This window comes from Heteronotia binoei, chromosome 21, assembly GCF_032191835.1.
Source record: "Heteronotia binoei isolate CCM8104 ecotype False Entrance Well chromosome 21, APGP_CSIRO_Hbin_v1, whole genome shotgun sequence".
Taxonomy (NCBI): Eukaryota; Metazoa; Chordata; class Lepidosauria; order Squamata; family Gekkonidae; genus Heteronotia; species Heteronotia binoei.
In genome coordinates, this window is record NC_083243.1 from 154,127,186 (window position 1) to 154,145,091 (window position 17,906).

At 38.9% G+C, this 17,906-nt stretch overlaps 1 protein-coding gene across 1 annotated transcript in view; it reads right to left on the reverse strand.

Moving 5' to 3' along the window:
* Nucleotides 1-12,840: 12,840 nt before the first annotated feature.
* KCNQ1 (potassium voltage-gated channel subfamily Q member 1) overlaps nt 12,841-17,906 on the reverse strand; it is a 523,393-nt gene continuing 518,327 nt past the window's right edge. Inside the window, exon 17 of the mRNA XM_060262295.1 lies at nt 12,841-13,628. Within this exon, the coding sequence (XP_060118278.1) occupies nt 13,434-13,628 (195 nt within the window). The 3' untranslated portion in view covers nt 12,841-13,433. The remainder of the gene's footprint in view (nt 13,629-17,906) is intronic.

Here is a 17,906-nt window from a genome sequence, read left to right on the forward strand (position 1 = left end):
GTGCTACCTGCCTCCAGAAATAATTCAGGCCAAGCATAACACACCATGCCTAAATAAAAACCAACATCCTATCTTGTTTGTGTGTGAAAGAAAGGCCGAGCTGAGTGAAAGGTTTGGTGTACAACATGAATGACAACATATTGCAGAAGCATCATATGTACAAGAGCAAAACCTACACATTACAGACTACACAAGTTAGGTCTGGGATCTCCACCCTGAGTCCTGGGTAACAGTCAGATGTAATGTGGGGATTCTACTCAACCCCTACTTCTATGGAACTCAGTTCAGAATAAGGTTGCCAATCCCCAGTTGGGGGCAGGGGATTCCCTGGTTTGGACACCTTCCTCCCTCTTCAGGGTTATCAGAACACAGCTATGTGTGAATGTCTGCTGGGCACTCCATTACTCCCCATATACTCTTATCTTTCCCATAGATAGATAGATAGGTAGATAGATAGATAGATAGATAGATAGATAGATAGATAGATAGATGATAGATAGATAGATAGATAGATAGATAGATAGATAGATAGATAGATAAATAAATTTATTGTCATTGTTCTCCACAAAAAGAGAGCAACGAAATGAGGTGCTCTTCCACAAACATACCAACACATCAAACACACATATTCATATTCATACTATTTAAATACATCTAAAACCATTTAAACCATTAAAATACATCTAAAACAGATAAACATTCATAAAACCATTAAAACCATTTAAATACATCTAAAACAGATAATCCTTCATAACCCTGCATTTAACCTAACCACAGCACTTGGATAGAAACTGTCCTTAAATCTGTTTGTCCTAGCCTTCAACACTCTATATCGTCTACCTGACGGTAAGATCTCAAATAGCAAATGGCCCAGATGTGAAGGGTCCCTTAGGATCATTTGTATCTTCCTTTTACATCTCATATTATACAGATCCACCAATGAGGGGAGAGAACATCCGCAAATCTTTTGTGCTCTTCTCGTCACTCTTTGGAGCACCCTTCTCTCTGCTTCCGTGCAGCTCCCAAACCACGCGCAGAGGCAATAAGAGGCAATAATTTCCCATAGGGTATAAAGGAGAATCAATCCATTGAGGGGGCTGTTTTTGAGGCAGAGGCACCAGTTTTTCAGCACAAGTTTCAATGAGATTGGACCAGGGAATCTAATTCTATGAGCCCCAAAAGGTGTCCCCATTCTCCATTATTTCCAGTGGAGGGAAGGCATTTAAAAGGAGTGCAGTCTCTTTAAATGTGATGGCCAGAACTCCTTTCGGAGTTCAATTGTGCTTGTCACACCCTTGCTCCTGGCTCCACCCCCAAAGTCTCTTAGCTCCACCCCCCCCCCCAAAAAAAAATCTCCAGATATTTCCTGAGCTGGACCTGGCAATCCTAGATTGCAATTGTGGTGTACATGGAAAAGGGGCATCAGTCTTGCCCTGCAGCACCATTTTCTCTACCTAAAATGGTCTGGTGCATGCTATCTAGCCTATTAGTGAAACTGATGAGTGTACCCTATAGTTAATGTTGCAGACTATATATAAGAGGAAAAAATATCTTTTTTGCTTCCTGGTAAGAGTAACCCATGATAGACACACCTAGTTAAACATCAAAGGAAGGAAATTCAGTCAAACTCAAAAATCATATAATTCCTGTCCTGTACTTTATTATGAAATTAACAACCTGAAATTACAACAGTGGACATCATTAAAAAAAAAAAAGATTCAAAATCATGTCAGTTCTCTTCTGCTTTTCCATTAAACATAATGCCCCAGAGTTAACCCTGCTTTCACTTTTAAAAAGTTTCTATTCCCTTTAAAATGTATGTACTATACAATAGAAAGAGTGAGCCATTTTAAATGTATTCCACATTCCATTTAATGAGACACAGGAGGATATGCTTTGAATTCAGAAAAAGAAAGCCAGTTACATGTCTAAAATAAAACTCAGAAAGCTTCAGGTAAGAGGCAGACTTTTCACACACAGGCAGCCCTGTGATGATGCAAAGTGAAGTGACCTGAAATATTTAGTGGTCTGGGGGTGTCATAAAGAACAGAAGACAGATCTGATGCATGATGATCAATCCACCAGGTAATTGTTTTATTCAAGCCATACTGAAATGAACAGAAAATATGCAAGAGCACAATATAGGATGAATGACTTCTTAACAGCTAATACAACTTAGTGGTTGTGCCTATGGGACACAATATTGTGTGTCCAAATCCTATGGATTCTTTTGTCACATGATGTGGTGATAGCCAAACCATTTTAAATTTTAATAGAGAAGCAGGGGAAAAAATGGAGCTATTAGTCAGGATTAGTTAATCTTGGAAACTCCAGGATTAGAGACAGTATCCTTCTGATTTAAAATTGCTGGGTGGACAACAAGACACGACTGTTGCCTATATACTCTCTAGTGGCTTTCCTGGAAACATCTGGCTGGTATAGTTGGAAACAGGATATTAAACTAGGTGGACTTTTGGACTGATCCCGGAGGGTTCTTCTTATGCTCTGTGTGTGCATTATGGTGATTTATGGTGACCCCATGAATTAGTTATCTCCAAAATATCCTTATTGTTAACAGCCTTGCTCTGGTCTTGCAAACTCAGGCCCATGGCTTCAATCCATCTTTTCCTGTTCCCTTCACCTTTCCCTAGAATTACTGTCTTTGCCATTTCCAGGTGGGTAGCTGTGTTGGTCTGAAGCAGTAGAACAGAGTTTGAGACCAGTGGCACCTTTAAGACCAACTAAGTTTTATTCAAGGTATGATTCAAACTTTGTCTTTGCCACTGTCTTGTTTTCTCATAATGTGACAAGCTCCTCAGGATAGTAATTTCAGTTTCTAGGGAGTGTTCAGGCTTGATTTGATCTAGAACCCATTTATTTGTCTTTTTGATTGTCTATTGTATCTGTAAAATTCTCCTCCAACATCACATTTCAAATGAATCAACTTTCTTCCTGTCGACTTTAATTGTCCAGCAATGCTGTGTAGCTCCTATTAATTTCAATAAGACCTGTAGAGAACTTTCTGGTAGACTGAATTCCATGCTGATTCATGAAAGTGGAGGACTGACATCTGAATTTTCCAATTTAGACATTAAAACCCAAGCAGACTCCACAATGGATTTAAGAGTGTAATCCTGTACAGGATTGCACTGTAAAGGCCCTTGATCTGACTTTTGTTTTCTAAATTCAGATGCACTAATAACATTTTAAACAAGCAACAGTATCATGAACAGCATTATGAAATTGAATGTAATAGTATTATGAATGTTCTCTTTTTGCATTGAATTTTAGTATCTACATCTGTTGAAATACAAAGTAAAGAGTACACTGTTCCTTTAGGAAACTTCATTACACATTTTTATTTTTAAGTAAATGTTTGAAACAAACAGTGGTTTGGGCATGATCTCCATAGTCCTGGGACATGATTTTTTTAAATTCTCAAACCACACTAACTGCTTTTTGTCCCAGCAGAACAGAAACAGAAATAGAATATAAACAATAAAAGTTCAAAGTATAATATATACTACCATCATAATACCAAATACGTCTTAAAATGGAACATAATCTTTTTTTAAAAATAATATTTCCCAATTTTAGGACATGACATAGTTTTTCAAACAGAACTAGTGAGGTAATTGTTTTCCACAATGTTTATTCCTGTATAAGATGAATGATAAAATTCAGTCTTATGTAAAAGTACCTGCCATGCTAATTCCTTATGATCTGATAGATTCTCACAGAGGTTTTCCAGATAGAAATCCAACAGTAAGTAAGCTCTTGCCAAAAATGAGGCTCTCTGCTATGCAGTTTGTTTAGGATATCAATGGAATTACTGCTGACTCAAATTATTTAAAAGAGGGATAATGTCACTTCCTTAGTGTCAACATGAGTCAGCAGAATGTTCTGGATTTCCAGATCTAAGCCAGGCCTACACCAAAGTTACTGGAAAGCAGGCTTTAAGTTATATTCCAAGGATGCTTCCACACTAGTCTAGAATAGACATCATGAGAGGCAGTAGATTAGGGACAAACACGAAGAAGCGCTTCTTCATACAATGCAAAAATTAATTTATGGGATTCCCTGCCACAAATTGTAGTTATGTACAAAAAAAGGGGCTCCCTGAGTTTCAGCAGAACTATAATAGAAAAAAACGTCAGGGTGAAACTATACTATCAAAACATTTATTACAAGAAAAAAATTGGGTGACCTCTAACCTACTCTGTCTTTACAAAGAATGAACTAGAGCCTTGTGAGGAAGAGACAGGATTTTTGGGTTCCACTTAAAAGTCATCAGTCTTGACAAAGGCAACAAAACTTTTGACACCGACTAATGTGGACTGGCTTTATGTGAATGAACTTATTCTTTATCCTAACACCTCACCGAAACAATAGTGGACTGAATGTGCAAGACTGTGAAGTGGGATAATCTGTTTGATAAAGTGCCTGTGTGCAATCTGGATGAAAGAATTCATTACAGACTGTTTTCTTACGATTTTGGTTTATGAGTCACATGCAGACTCTTAACCCTTTAAAAAGTGCCTGTTTGCACTCTGATTTATTTTTCTGCAAACTGGATTCATTTTGTGCAGATTGTTTGAGAAAAGAGGTTATGTTAAAGTGCCTGTGTGCACTCGTGTTTTTTTATTGCAGCCTGTTTAAAGGTAGAGGCTTTGGAATATTAAAGTGCCTGTGAGCACACTTATATTTTTCATCACAGACTGTTTAGAATTATAGTCTACTTCGAAGTAGAGGCCACAAGGTTTTTCCTCACCCATTTTTTTTGTAATAAATGTTTTGATAGTATAGCTTCACCCTGATGTTTCTTCTATTATAGTACAAATTGTAGTTATGGCTACTAGATTAGATGACAGTACTATTCACGAAGGAAAGGTGTACCAATAGCTACTTGCCATAGTAGTTGGAGGAAATGTGTATTGTTCAGCAATGGTACCTATCTGAAACCAGTTACCAGGAAGAGGGTGTGTGGGGGAACAGGGCAACAGCAGGGAGAAGGCTGATGCTTTCTTGCCCTGCTTTTAGACTTCCCAGAAGAATTTGACTGGCCACTGTGAGAAAAAAAGATAGTGGACTAGAGGTACTGCTGGTATGATCCCACAGGATTCTTCTTAGGTTCTAAAGAGAATTGTCCATCTTAATTAGTCACTTTTTGTTAATTCACCTGGCCACACCATTTTTAATTAAGCCCTTAATTATTGAGTTTCTGCTCCCAGTTAGGGTTGTGAAGAGTCTTGATTATTCTTTGCAATTAAAGCAGTCTCTCATGTTTTCTTTTCTTTTTCAGAATTGCAACTTCACAATTGTTCCTATTTATTGTAAAAAAGGAGTGCCTCAATAATATTACCAGGTCTAACATGGAAGCATTCTCAGAACATGGTGCTGGAAAATGCCTGGTTATCAGTTTTTTTATGATGGAGCCTTATTCTTATAACCTGTGCAAAATATTGGCTTGAATATTGCTAAGGTTAGCTCTTTTTTGGAAGCAGAACTTTCCTTAGGGCCACTTAACTAATTACTCTTCATCTCCTGACAACTCAAGCCAGGAGATAAGTACCCTTGGGTCTCCTGTTAGTCATTATTTTTCAGGATGAAGATTCAGCAGCCCAGTAAAACAAGGCTGGTGGGAAAGGGTCAATGGACCAAGGTATGCAAAAGTTTAAGTACTTCCCCTCCATCTTCTTTACTGAGCTGGACATTCTAGTATAATGGCTTCCTGGCCCATTGTGCACCACTTAATCTAGAAACAAGTGCTGAGCATACATGCTATGGCCAAGATGACACAATACGATCACTGTCAGAATTGTAAGGGCAGAACAGGGATGCTTTGTACAGCTGGGCACCCATTGCCAGCTACCAATCTTTGTTTTCAAACAGAAGAGGGGCTGGATGGGAGAAGAAGAAAGGAGCACTTCAGCTTTTCATCTGGACTGCCAAAGATATCCCAATCCACTCCTTTTTTGAAATGCAGTTCCCTTGGCTGGATCGAGACCCCATAAATAACCTATATAAATTTAAGTGCTATACTAGGACTGATCACAGTTTGCATGAGATGAATACAATAAATAAAACTAAAAATGAAAATTTGGGGCCATGGGAGGTTAAACTCCTTACCAGAAAGAACAAAATCAGCAATAGTGCTCATTAAGCAAAATTAATGGTTCCTAACGTGAATTTATGGATTGGTATAATTCAGTGCCCAGGCATGCAGCTCTTGGGGCTTACAGTGAACTTCTCCACTGCACCTTGGTCTCTGCGTACAGTTGATGAGTAATGTACACACAGAAGTTGAATACACAACTAAACATGTTCACTAATGCTGCTGAAAAGCACTATGAGATGATGTGAACCACCGCAGAAACCCTGTCTGGAAAGTCTCACACATGTGAACCACCAAATTATGCTACAGTCCATAAGTGATGAAAGTACATGCCTAAGAATAGACTTTAGCATGGGCACAGCAGTGGTTCACTGGTGAACTATTTGACTGAAATCTTTAATTTTTGTAGAACTGAGTGCTCATTCATACTATTTTTGGGTCTTGCTTCAAATTGTGTTGGAAGGTTCTGGTAGGTGTCATGATGCAGCAGCGAGTGGCAAAGGAGGTTAGTACTTCCAAACCATTCAGATGCATTGTTGCTGTTTTTCCGGAAAATGGTGCAGTGACACAGTGTACAGAGCTGAGGCTCCTCAGTGAGTGCATTGATTGCTAGCCTTTGGGGGGACCCCCTACTAAGGGAGCCCCCCTAAAGAGAACTGGTAAGGCTCTCTGAAGCAAAGGAAGTTGGTTGGAAGAACGGAGGGGAGGTGGAGGTCCCCCTTTCCTGATTTCTAATCTGTCCCGTGCCTAGACTGGTAAGTGCTTTCGCGACTCAACTGGGTCTCTGGACCTTGGAGGATAGAGAACACAAGAATTTCATCTAACCAGATTAGCCCCAAGAGAAGAAATAGACTGGAGAATATAGTAAGATACATATCATTATGCAAAAACTCTGAAGAGAGGGCTAAAGCTGGAGTGGAGGTGAGATGGAGAGTTGAAGAAATGTGGTGGTGGTGCTGGAGGCGATGTGGTGAAGATGGTTTGGAAGGAGTGTGCTGGACAGAGAAGGTGAGACGGAGAGAGCTGTAATGAAGAAGAAAGGACTGGAATGTGAAAGAGTGTGAAGAGGAGAGTTGGTTGGTGCAGATGAATGGTGGTGTGGGACTTGGGAAGGAGAAAGTTTTGAGAAGCCGCTGAGTTGGTGACAGTTTTATTAGCGGTGAGACAATGAAAGTGTGAAAGGAGTAAAGGGGACAGAGTTGTAAAGCTGTAAAGATGGAGAAACGGAGAGATGGAGTAATGATGTGGGGAGAAGAGGGGATTGGTATGTGGAGGTGGTGAGTGAAGGTGGAGGAAAAGACGAGACAAAGAGACGTGGATAGAAATCGCCATTGTTGAGGAATGAAAGGGGGAGGAGGTGGTTCTTTGCGAACATGCGACTGCCTCTTCCATGAAGAAAGGGGAGTTTCCTGTTGATCGTAGTGGTCAGAACTGGATTGGAGAGACAGTTGGAGTGCAAGAGAGTGGATTTGGATTATAGACTGGATTGGGAAGGGACAAAGTGCATATAATAACTGAATTTATTCACTGGTGGTGAGTTATATGGACGGTACTGCGAGGGGTTGTGGGAAGAAGGAACAAGAAGAAGACAGGACTTATAGTGCTATAGAAGACTGTGGGAAGAAGAAGCAGGAAGAAGGAAGAAGAAAGGACATATATTTGCTTAGAGACACTCTAGAATCTAAACTTGTTGACTGGGAGACGGAAGCAGCACAGCAAAAACCTCATTTCAAATGTTATTAGAGATGGCAAATGTTTTTAAACCAATTGATTTAAATAGCATTGTGACAAATAAATTAAGTATAGCCTGACTTATTAAGAAAAATAGGTGGGGACTTTGGATGGTGATTGATAAAATTTATTGTGGGGTGTGATTTGGGAAAGTGAATGAATTGAAACAAATAGAAGGCGTAATTTAATCCAAACAATTTGGGACGCATTTAAAGTCTTTTTCAGGGGAATCGCGATATGATATTCCTCTAGGAAAAATAAAGAAAGAGCACAAGATTATAAGCAGTTAATAAAAAACTTACAAACCCCAAAAAAGAAATCAAAGGACAATAATAATGCGGAAATTAGAATTAAAATTCAAAAATCTTCAACACCAGATAAAACTTCTATTGATTGAAGAATTAGAGAAAAAATTAAGATAGACTAAACAAATTTTTTTTGAAAACGGAAATAAAACTGGTAGGTGGCTGGCTTATAGATTAAAAAAAAAGAAAAAGAACGAAGAATGATAAAGTGCTTGAAGAATGGAAATCAGATGGAAATTTGGGAAAGAGAACAAATTGTTAGGAATTTTTATCAAGAATTATATGCGGAACAAGAAATTTCAGAGGAAAAACAAGAAGAATATATGGAGAGAATTAAAGTGAAAAACACTCCCACAAAATTAAAAGAGATTCTAAATACAAAGATAACAATCCAAGAAATTGTTGACATGATAAGAACACAGAAAAACAATAAAGCTCCAGGTTTGAATGGGCTACCAATGGAATTTTACAAAAAATTTTCAGAAGAACTCCTGCTTCCTTATAAAAAAGTAACAGAAGGTATAGAATGTACAGGTAAAGTCCCAGACTCTTGGAATGAGGCCATGATATCCTTGATTCATAAAGAGGGATCTGAACCTATGGATATAAAAAATTACAGACCAATATTGCTTTTGAATACTGATTATAAAATTTTCGCCACCATTTTAGCACAAAAGCTCAAGAAAGTATTGTCGCAGATAATAGAGGAAGATCAAACTGGAAGATCAAACCAAGGAAGCAAATGAGGCAGAATGTAAGAAATATTTTAAACATTCTGGAATATTACTATGAGCACCCAGACAAACAAGCTGCTTGTATTTTTTTGGATGCGGAAAAGGCTTTCGATAATGTCAACTGGAGCTTTATGTTAAAATGTTTGGAAAAGATTGAGTCTGGGTCATATTTTAAAAGTATGGTCCAAGCTATTTACACAAAACAAACAGCAAGAGTAAGCATCAATTATACATTGATGAAACCAATAAATATTAAACAAGGTACTAGGCAGGGGTGTCCTTTGTCTCCATTGTTGTTTGTGTTATCGCTGGAATATTTGATTCAATCTGTACGAGAAGGATCTGAGATTAATGATCTAAAAATAAAAGGGGAACAATACAAAGTACAGGCCTTTGCAGATGACGTAGTGTTTATTTTGGAAAATCTGAATTTTTCAATTGAAATTTTGAAAAATAAATTGATCCAATATGGTCAAATTCCGGTTTGAAAATTAATTACAAAATAACTAAGTTTTTGGCAAATAACGTGACAAAAGAACAAATTAAAGAATTAAATTAAATCAGGCTTTGGACATGAGAAAAAGGTGAAATATTTAGGTATTTATATTACGGCTGGAATTAGAAAATTGAAAATTGACAACTATGATAAACTCCTAAAAGAGATTAAAAAGGATTTAGAAAGGTGGAGAGATATACCGTTCTCTCTTCTAGGAAGAATTGCGACTGTTAAAATGATTGTCCTCCCAACGTTATTGTTTTTGTTTCAAATGATTCCTATAGCCCTTCCAGAAATCTTTTTTCGGCAGTTGAACACTCTAATTTCTAAATTTATTTGGCAGAACAAGAGGCCTAGAATTAAATTGAAAATATTACAAGACGTTAAGCAGAGAGGGGGTCTCGGCCTTCCAGACTGGCAGCTATATCACAAAGCCTGCTCATTGGTGTGGCTTAAAGATTGGGTCACACTAGCTAACAAAAAAACATTGGTTGTAGAAAAAAAGGAAGTACTTCTTCACCCAAAGGTTGATTAACATGTGGAATTCACTGCCACAGGAGGTGGTGGCGGCCACAAGTATAGCCACCTTCAAGAGGGGTTTAGATAAAAATATGGAGCACAGGTCCATCAGTGGCTATTAGCCACAGTGTATGTGTGTATATAAAATTTTTTGCCACTGTGTGACACAGAGTGTTGGACTTGACGGGCCGTTGGCCTGATCCAACATGGCTTCTCTTATGTGCAGACCTCCCGCGAGGATGGCACTTTTACATGTGGTACCAAACCCCTTCGAAAAACAGTTTATTTAACATACATGAAATTAGGAAATCATTATACAAAACTTGGCAATGGATAAAACCACAATTTTTCAATAAGGTGCCGAGGTGGTTATCCCCACTTGAAGCATTGATACATTCCAATTTGTTGAACAGGGACGAAATACCCACTTACCATACATTATTGGATAGCCAAGCAAATTTGACGATCGATCCAGGTTTGCAGTTGGATTGGTGGACAAAGACACAAATCCATTCAAGATACATGAAGGACAAAATATTGGGATTTGAAAGAAAAATTAATGATTTAGACCTAATTTGGATTGGTACTGAGGAGAAATTGATTGCAAAAATATATAATCTACTTCTAGAATTAAGAATGCAAGAAGAAATTGTTAAAGAAAGCATGGTTAAATGGAAGCAGAATATTGGTCATACAACTGCATTAGCAGATTGGGAGAAGCTATGGAAAACGAACATAAAAATGGCTAGCTCCTCTGCTCTCAAAGAAAACATATATAAAATGATTTATAGGTGGTACATTACTCCTGAAAAGTTCTCCAAGATATATCAGAATACCTCTAATAGATATTGGAAATGCCAGAAAACAATTGGCTCGTTTTATCACATATGGTGGCAATGCGAAAAGGTGAGAAGTTATTGGACTCAAATACACACCTGGTTACAAAAAATAATTAAAATAAATATAAACCACCTACTTGAATTTTATCTTTTGAGTATATGTCAAAATCCCATTTCTAAGACACAAGCTAGATTTTTGGTTCATGCAACTACGGCAGCAAGAATTATATATGCTAGGTACTGGAAGACACCACAAATACCTAAGAAAGAAGAATTTGTGCAAAAAGTGTTGGAAATAGCTGAAATGGACTTTCTCTCAACCAAATTGTTTGCAACAAAGTTAAATCAATGTAAAGAGGTTTGGCAGCCCATGTATGATTGGTTGAAGATGCAGAAATAGTAGTAATAAAGGAGAGGGGTGATGGAAGAGAAGTTTTAATGAAACTGATAGATGAACTTAGAAGAAAAACCAGATCAAAGTTCTCTTCCCCCAAAATGTTTGTCTATGTGTATTTTTCATTTATTGTTTTTGTTTTTGCATTGTTATAACATTTGTGTTATTGTTATTGTGTTGTTTTTATCTTGTTTATTATGTAAAAAAATAAAAATATTATGAACCAGATGCATGGCTGCTGAAAAGGTAGCAGCACCTGGCATGGGGAGGAATGGTGGCTCAGTGGTAGAGCATCTGCTTGGGAAGCAGAAGGTCCCAGGTTCAATCCCTGGCATCTCCAAAAAAGGGTCCAGGCAAATAAGTGTGAAAAACCTCAGCTTGAGACCCTGGAGAGCCGCTGCCAGTCTGAGAAGACAATACTGACTTTGATGGACCAAGGGTCTGATTCAGTATAAGGCAGCTTCATATGTTCATGTTCATGGGCCACTGATACAGTATGTCAATACTCCAAGGAGTGCAAGATGTTCTTCATGGAAGGGTCATTTCCCCCCTCAGAACAACCCTCTAAAGTAGGCTATGCTGAGACAGAATGATTGGTTCACTGAGTTGTATGGCCCAAGCAGGGATTTCAACCCTGCTCTTCCGATTTCAACAAACTAGCAACTAGACCAACATTATTCACACCCAGCACTGCTTACCACTCAGCAGCCAGGTGCATTCCAGAACTGAAGTATCAAACCCTGTGCTTCCACTGACTTATTGTGACACCCACTCATCACCTTCACTCAGTAGCACTAAGCAGGGAAATGGGTCCTTTGCTGGCAATCTGCTGCATGAGCTACTACAATGAGGGTAGATCATGCATTTCCAAACTGTATATCCTACAATGCCTAGAAACTTGTTTTAAAAATGAACAAGGAGTGAGTTTCTTGAGAATGCAGATTCCAAAATCTGCCCTCTGGGATCCATACGGACTATAGGAACACCCGCCTATAATCCTGCATGTAATATATTGTCCTGAATAAGTGCTAGCTTTTATATCAGCATAGTGGGGCCTGGAGAAGCATGAGTGGCTCCTGCTACCAACTCCATGATGGAGAGAGCAGCTTCAGGCAATACAGAGAAGTGCTGTCAGACAAACTGCACTGTCACTTCTAAAGTTATGTAAAATTCGAAGGGCTGAAGTGCTTTTGCATAAGCCTTCCCTTCTGATGTGATGGAGTCTGCCAGCCAAATGTGGAGGTGACCAAGCAGTTGGCTAAGGGTCTGTCTCCAATATGAATGCAAATGCTCTCCCTTACTTAGAGATTCAAGCCCTTGACCAACAAGATCCAGTTATTCTAGATCTGTGCTTATTACAGTACATTAAGAAATAAACTAAACCTACAAACAGTATAAAAAGCAATGAATTTTCAAAGCTCATTCAGGACAAACATACTCAGATGGCTGTGATAAATACTATATATAACTTCTTTGGCAGTAGTATGATTTTTTAAAAAAATGAATTAACTTTTTTTTGCAATATTTTAATGCTCTTATAAAATCATCATATAGTGCAAAAATCTATATTGCCTTTCTTTTTAAACATTATTATTCCAAAGCACTAGTTCTCTGTAGGGAAACAGAGGGTTTTTTTTAAAGGCTAGCATTATCTTAGATTTATGTAACAGGCTAAAAATGAAAGCAGGAAAAGAAATCAATCAAATGTGTGCTTTTGCCATTTTCTAAAATGGCAGTGGTATGTTTATATAACAAAGTCAACATACATTATTTTCCGTTAGAATCTAATTAGCAAAATGATATTGTTATCAGCAGAATCATAAACAGAAAGTACACATTACCATCTCTGTTCAAGTATCACTATTATTATAAAGAACCATAGGATGCAATCTGCCAAGCATAGCTGCTGCAGAAGTTAGCAAACCACTTCAGAGACATTTGTGTAGAACTTCCACACCTTGCTGGCAGCAGTAGTACCCAGTAGACTGTTTGCCTGTCTTCATCACTTACTGTTTTTGGTCTTTCAGTGTAATGACAGATTACACTACTATGATTGATTCACACACACACAAAAATAGAACTAACAAATGTACCACATTAAAAACAACACAGTGCAGGCTTTAAGGTTTCATGGTTGTCTGCATAATTGTCTTTGGAAGAATGCATCTGAGGTTAGTAAAACTGGTATAGTAGACAAGCTTAATTATTTTATGGCTGATTATGAACTTTAATTTGTCCCCATCCCACCTCATCAAGATTCACAATGTTCAGTGTCATTTAAAAAGAAGAAAACTGCTGCATCAAGATACATCATCCTGGATACTCCTTGGAACTGTCAGTTGCTCATAGGTAGGAAGGGTGTTGCTGGACAGAAAGAGGTCAGAATTATCATTCCTTTGAGATGATTTGCTGCTGCTTTGGTTTCCTCCCTGGCTGGACACCAGGTGGTGCAGCAAGTCAGTGATGAGGTTCAGCTTCTGGTCCATTTGGATAACCTGCAAAGACAAACAAATGGCCACTCAGTGCCATAATCTGAGACAGACATTGAAGCCAGGTATCTAAAAACGGGGTTTTCAAAAGTTTGTATGGACACATCCCATATGTAGGCTGATGCTTCTTGAGTGCCTGTGTAGAAATGTCATCCACCCTGTCTCCCCAGAGTTCTAAATGTGATACAAATATTGCCAGTTGCTAAAAGACAATACTTTCAGTTTTGGCTATCAAATCCTGTCTGGATCAGCATGTTACATCCCCTTCTGGACTTAAGGAAGCTGTCTTATAAGGAAATTCCAAGTGGCTAACAGCTTCCTTTGTTTACACTGTCATATTGAATGTGGAAAGGGCATGCGACATTTGCACAGGATACCATAAAGGCTCATTTGAATATATATCTGAAGAAAGTCTACTTCACTTTCCTTTTCAAAGTAATATGGCACCATTAAAAAGATGGCAGTGTTATGCTGTGCAGAATGATAATGTCCATGTGACCTATGTTGAAGAGTTGATACTCTTCATAAACCACCCACTCTTACATCACTTACCACAGCATAAGTGGGGGATGTGCACAGTTATCTTACCCTCTCAGGACTTGTGGGTACTACTGGAAGAGGGGGGGAAAGGAAGGGGGGATCCTAGGTTCAAATAGGCTTGAACTCTTTTTGGCTCATTGCTGCTAGATTTAAGAACAGAAATATTGTCCAAAGAGAGCAGCACCAAATACAGCAGAATAAGAATATTTTATTATGAAGAAAATAGGAAGAAAATTTGTATTGGCCGACTTAAAAAAAACTCCTGCTTATACCTCTCAGAGGCTGAAGAAGGCAATATATTACTGTACATGTTCATAGAATGAAGCTGGAATTTAAGCACAGCACAGAAGGGAAGGGGGGGAGGATAACATGACTTGTAGTGAACTGGAAATGTTATTATTTATGAAGCTTTTAAACATGCAATGAATAGCGAATACTTTTATGAATGGATTTTAGAAATTGTGACGCACAATGGGCAGATTTATGCATGACATGTGCCTCTTTCTGTTTGAGAATGCATAGTTTTAAAACACGAAGCTACATGCCTGCCACAAATAAGTTTCAATGCCAGAGTGAAAACCGGCAGAAGAAAAGTGTCTATGTAGGATTAATCCACATAGTATCAAAACAAATACTTACAGTTACAAAACAGAATTCAGTACTGATGCAACACTGTCTCTTGAGAAGATGTGATTTTTTCACAGTAGCAAAGTGTTCCCAAAGGAATTAAACAGCAGCATGGAGAGTACGTATGCCCTGTCACCAAATTCCCTTCCATTGTTCTTAAGGGATAAAAGGCCATGGGAGAATTATCTGTACCAGGATTTACTTGGCATGATTATTTTACTCTTCTATTCCACTTCAGCTGCGCTGACTGGCACTTTAGTGAGGGGTGAAGAGGCTAACTGCTAATTCCTTGTCCTCTCAATAGGAAAGGAAGCCTTTTATCTCAAAAAGGGTACAACGGACAAAATGGTATGAGAGCATCTAATGCTCATGTGTTCTGATGCAGCCTAATTCTAGCAATAGGAGGAACTGAAAAGGATGCACAATAGTTACATATTTAAAACTACTGCATATTTGACAAACTGCCAAAGCTGAAGAATGACAATGGAAATAATTGTCCAAAATTAGCTGTAAGCAATTAGAACATATGAACAATAGGTGGCACAGAGGCCCAATCTGCTCCCCTTCAAATCACAGGCATTTCCACTGCTCTTTCCTGCATGAACGAGCCAAGAGAGTCAAAGAGCATTTTCATCCCACCTTCCATAGTTTAAGCAGCAACGGAGGCTTTAGCAGAACTCTCCTCTCTATTATGCATCTCTTGAACCCTCCTTACCCATGTGTGAACAGCAATGTAGACTTTACCAGAATAGCAGCAGAGGTATTCCAGGGAGGCCCTCTACTAAGGTCTCCATTGCTGGTCACATTGGGAAAACAAGGCTGAAAGGACACTTGGCTGCATCCACATGTGAAGATTCTCTGGGGGATTTCGCACTGGGAAATTGATGCAATATTATCTCGACTTCAAAAATGCTGCTTGAGTTTGATTCATTTCTGGGTTATCAGACAGCCACCCTTCAAGTGGCAGGATCCTGGCAGCAGTCCGTGGTTGTCCATTCAGAAAGCTAGCATGCCTCAACCATGGATCCACTGCAGAAAGGGTTTTTTTTTTTAAAAAAAGTCCCTGGTGTGTGTACTCAAGCAGAGAAGAGCACTTGTGCTCTTCAAAGCAGGGTTAGGGAGAAACCCCCCAAATGTGCCAGAAACAGCTTGGCATGATCACACTGCTCTTCCGCTTATGAGTTGTGCCTGGCTGTTCAGATGGCCAGAGAATATGCGACCTAAATGTGATTCAGGGGGAGACTACTGGGAAGAACAGGTGGCTTTTAATCAGGATAGGAGGTGTCTGGAGTTGGGGTGAGAATGGTTACGGCTTGGAGGGCAGATGTGCTTGTATAATCATGCACATTTAATCTGAATAGATAAATCCAAACGGGCAACTGTGTTGGTCTGAAGCAGTTGAACGAAGCAGGAGTCAAGTTGCACCTTTAAGACAAACCAATTTTTATTTAGAACATAAGCTTTCGTGTGCTCTTAAGCACACTTCATCAGACAAGGAATCCAGCACAGTGGCAAAGCCATACATAGCTGAGCAGAGCCATACATAGCTGGTAGGCAGTGGCCCAGAATGCAACATGGTACAGATTTAAGAACCAATGACAGTGACGTAAAATTATCTGGTAGGCAGTGGTTTAGAATGCTCAGCTATGTATGGCTTTGCTCACTGTGCTGGATTCCTCGTCTGATGAAGTGTGCTTAAGAACACATGAAAGCTTACGTTCTAAATAAAAATTGGTTGGTCTTAAAGGTGCAACTTGACTCCTGCTTTATTTAATCCAAATGGAAGGCGGGACTAGGTCAGGCCAAATCTCTTGTGTGAAAACACCCTCTGTTGCATATTCATTGCTGATGCAAATGCCTATTCATTCACACTAGCAGTGGAGCACCAACACAAGCGTTTTCTGTGCACTTTTTAAAATCAACCACCATTCCCCCTGCATTTCTTCCTACTGTGCCAGTGGAGGTCTTTCTGAGGGCCTTTTTAAAAAGATCAGTAACTGCTATAGCATTACAGAAATTACTGTGTTTTTTAAAAAGCCCTCCAAAAACTATGGTATTGTTGGCAGCACCTTCGAAAATGCAAACTTTCCCATCCAGATGGCACGCTAATGTGCTTGGACTGCATCTTTCCAAGAAGATAATATTACAGCAGATTTAAGAGCATAGTGAGGACACTGAAACCCTAGAAAGTAGACAATGTCATGTGGATGCTCCCCAAAACAGCACTTCAGTTTGGAAAGCAAGGTGGAGAAATGTGTCTGTGTGGAGGCAACGATGTCTTGCTGTGTACAAGAACAAGTCCCTGAGTGCACACAGTGTTGCCGGGTCTCCTATCCTTGCCACGATGAAAAAACATCCCTGCTAAAATTGGTTACAAGTGAAGATCATGGATTTTTCGGTCTTAGTCTACAAATAAGTATCTCAGCCCCTCCCCCCCAATACATGAGAGGTGCTGAAGCTATTCGAAATCCAGATTGAGTGAAATCAACCTATACGTCTGGTTATTGTCTAAGTACCATTCAAGACAGTAAAAGATAATAAGTTTGAGCAGAATGTCAACAAACCTGGATAATTTCAAATGAGGCTGAAATATTTTTCAGCCAAAAGAGAAATACTGTTTTTGTCAAATGATTTGGACACTTACTGGGGAAGCAGATACAGAGACCACAAAAATACAAGGTGTTGGAAGATACATTGCAGCTGGGCTCCCCCTCCCCAACACAAGATGAAGGCTGCTATCCCTTAAACCACTCACTCCAGAATAAGCGGGAAAAAGATTGTGGCCAAAATACCCCAGATGGTGTAATATGAAATGCTCATGAAGCAGGACAGAAATTATTTTCATAGTATAAATGATTATTTATACTTTTTCACATAGGGAAAAAAATTACAAGACCTATCCGAGAAACATAATATGAGACTTGGAAAGAGCTGAAACTATGAACTGCAGATTATACTTTGGGATACACCAGAAGGTCATGTGCATTTTTTTAGCCTGGGAGAAGCAACTTTTTGCTGGGGCCTTTTGATGCTATCCAATTTGCTGTGGTAACCTCCACCTACAATTGTTCTCTAGCATGTACCTAAAATCATTTTGGGTCATTAGATCTCACTGGA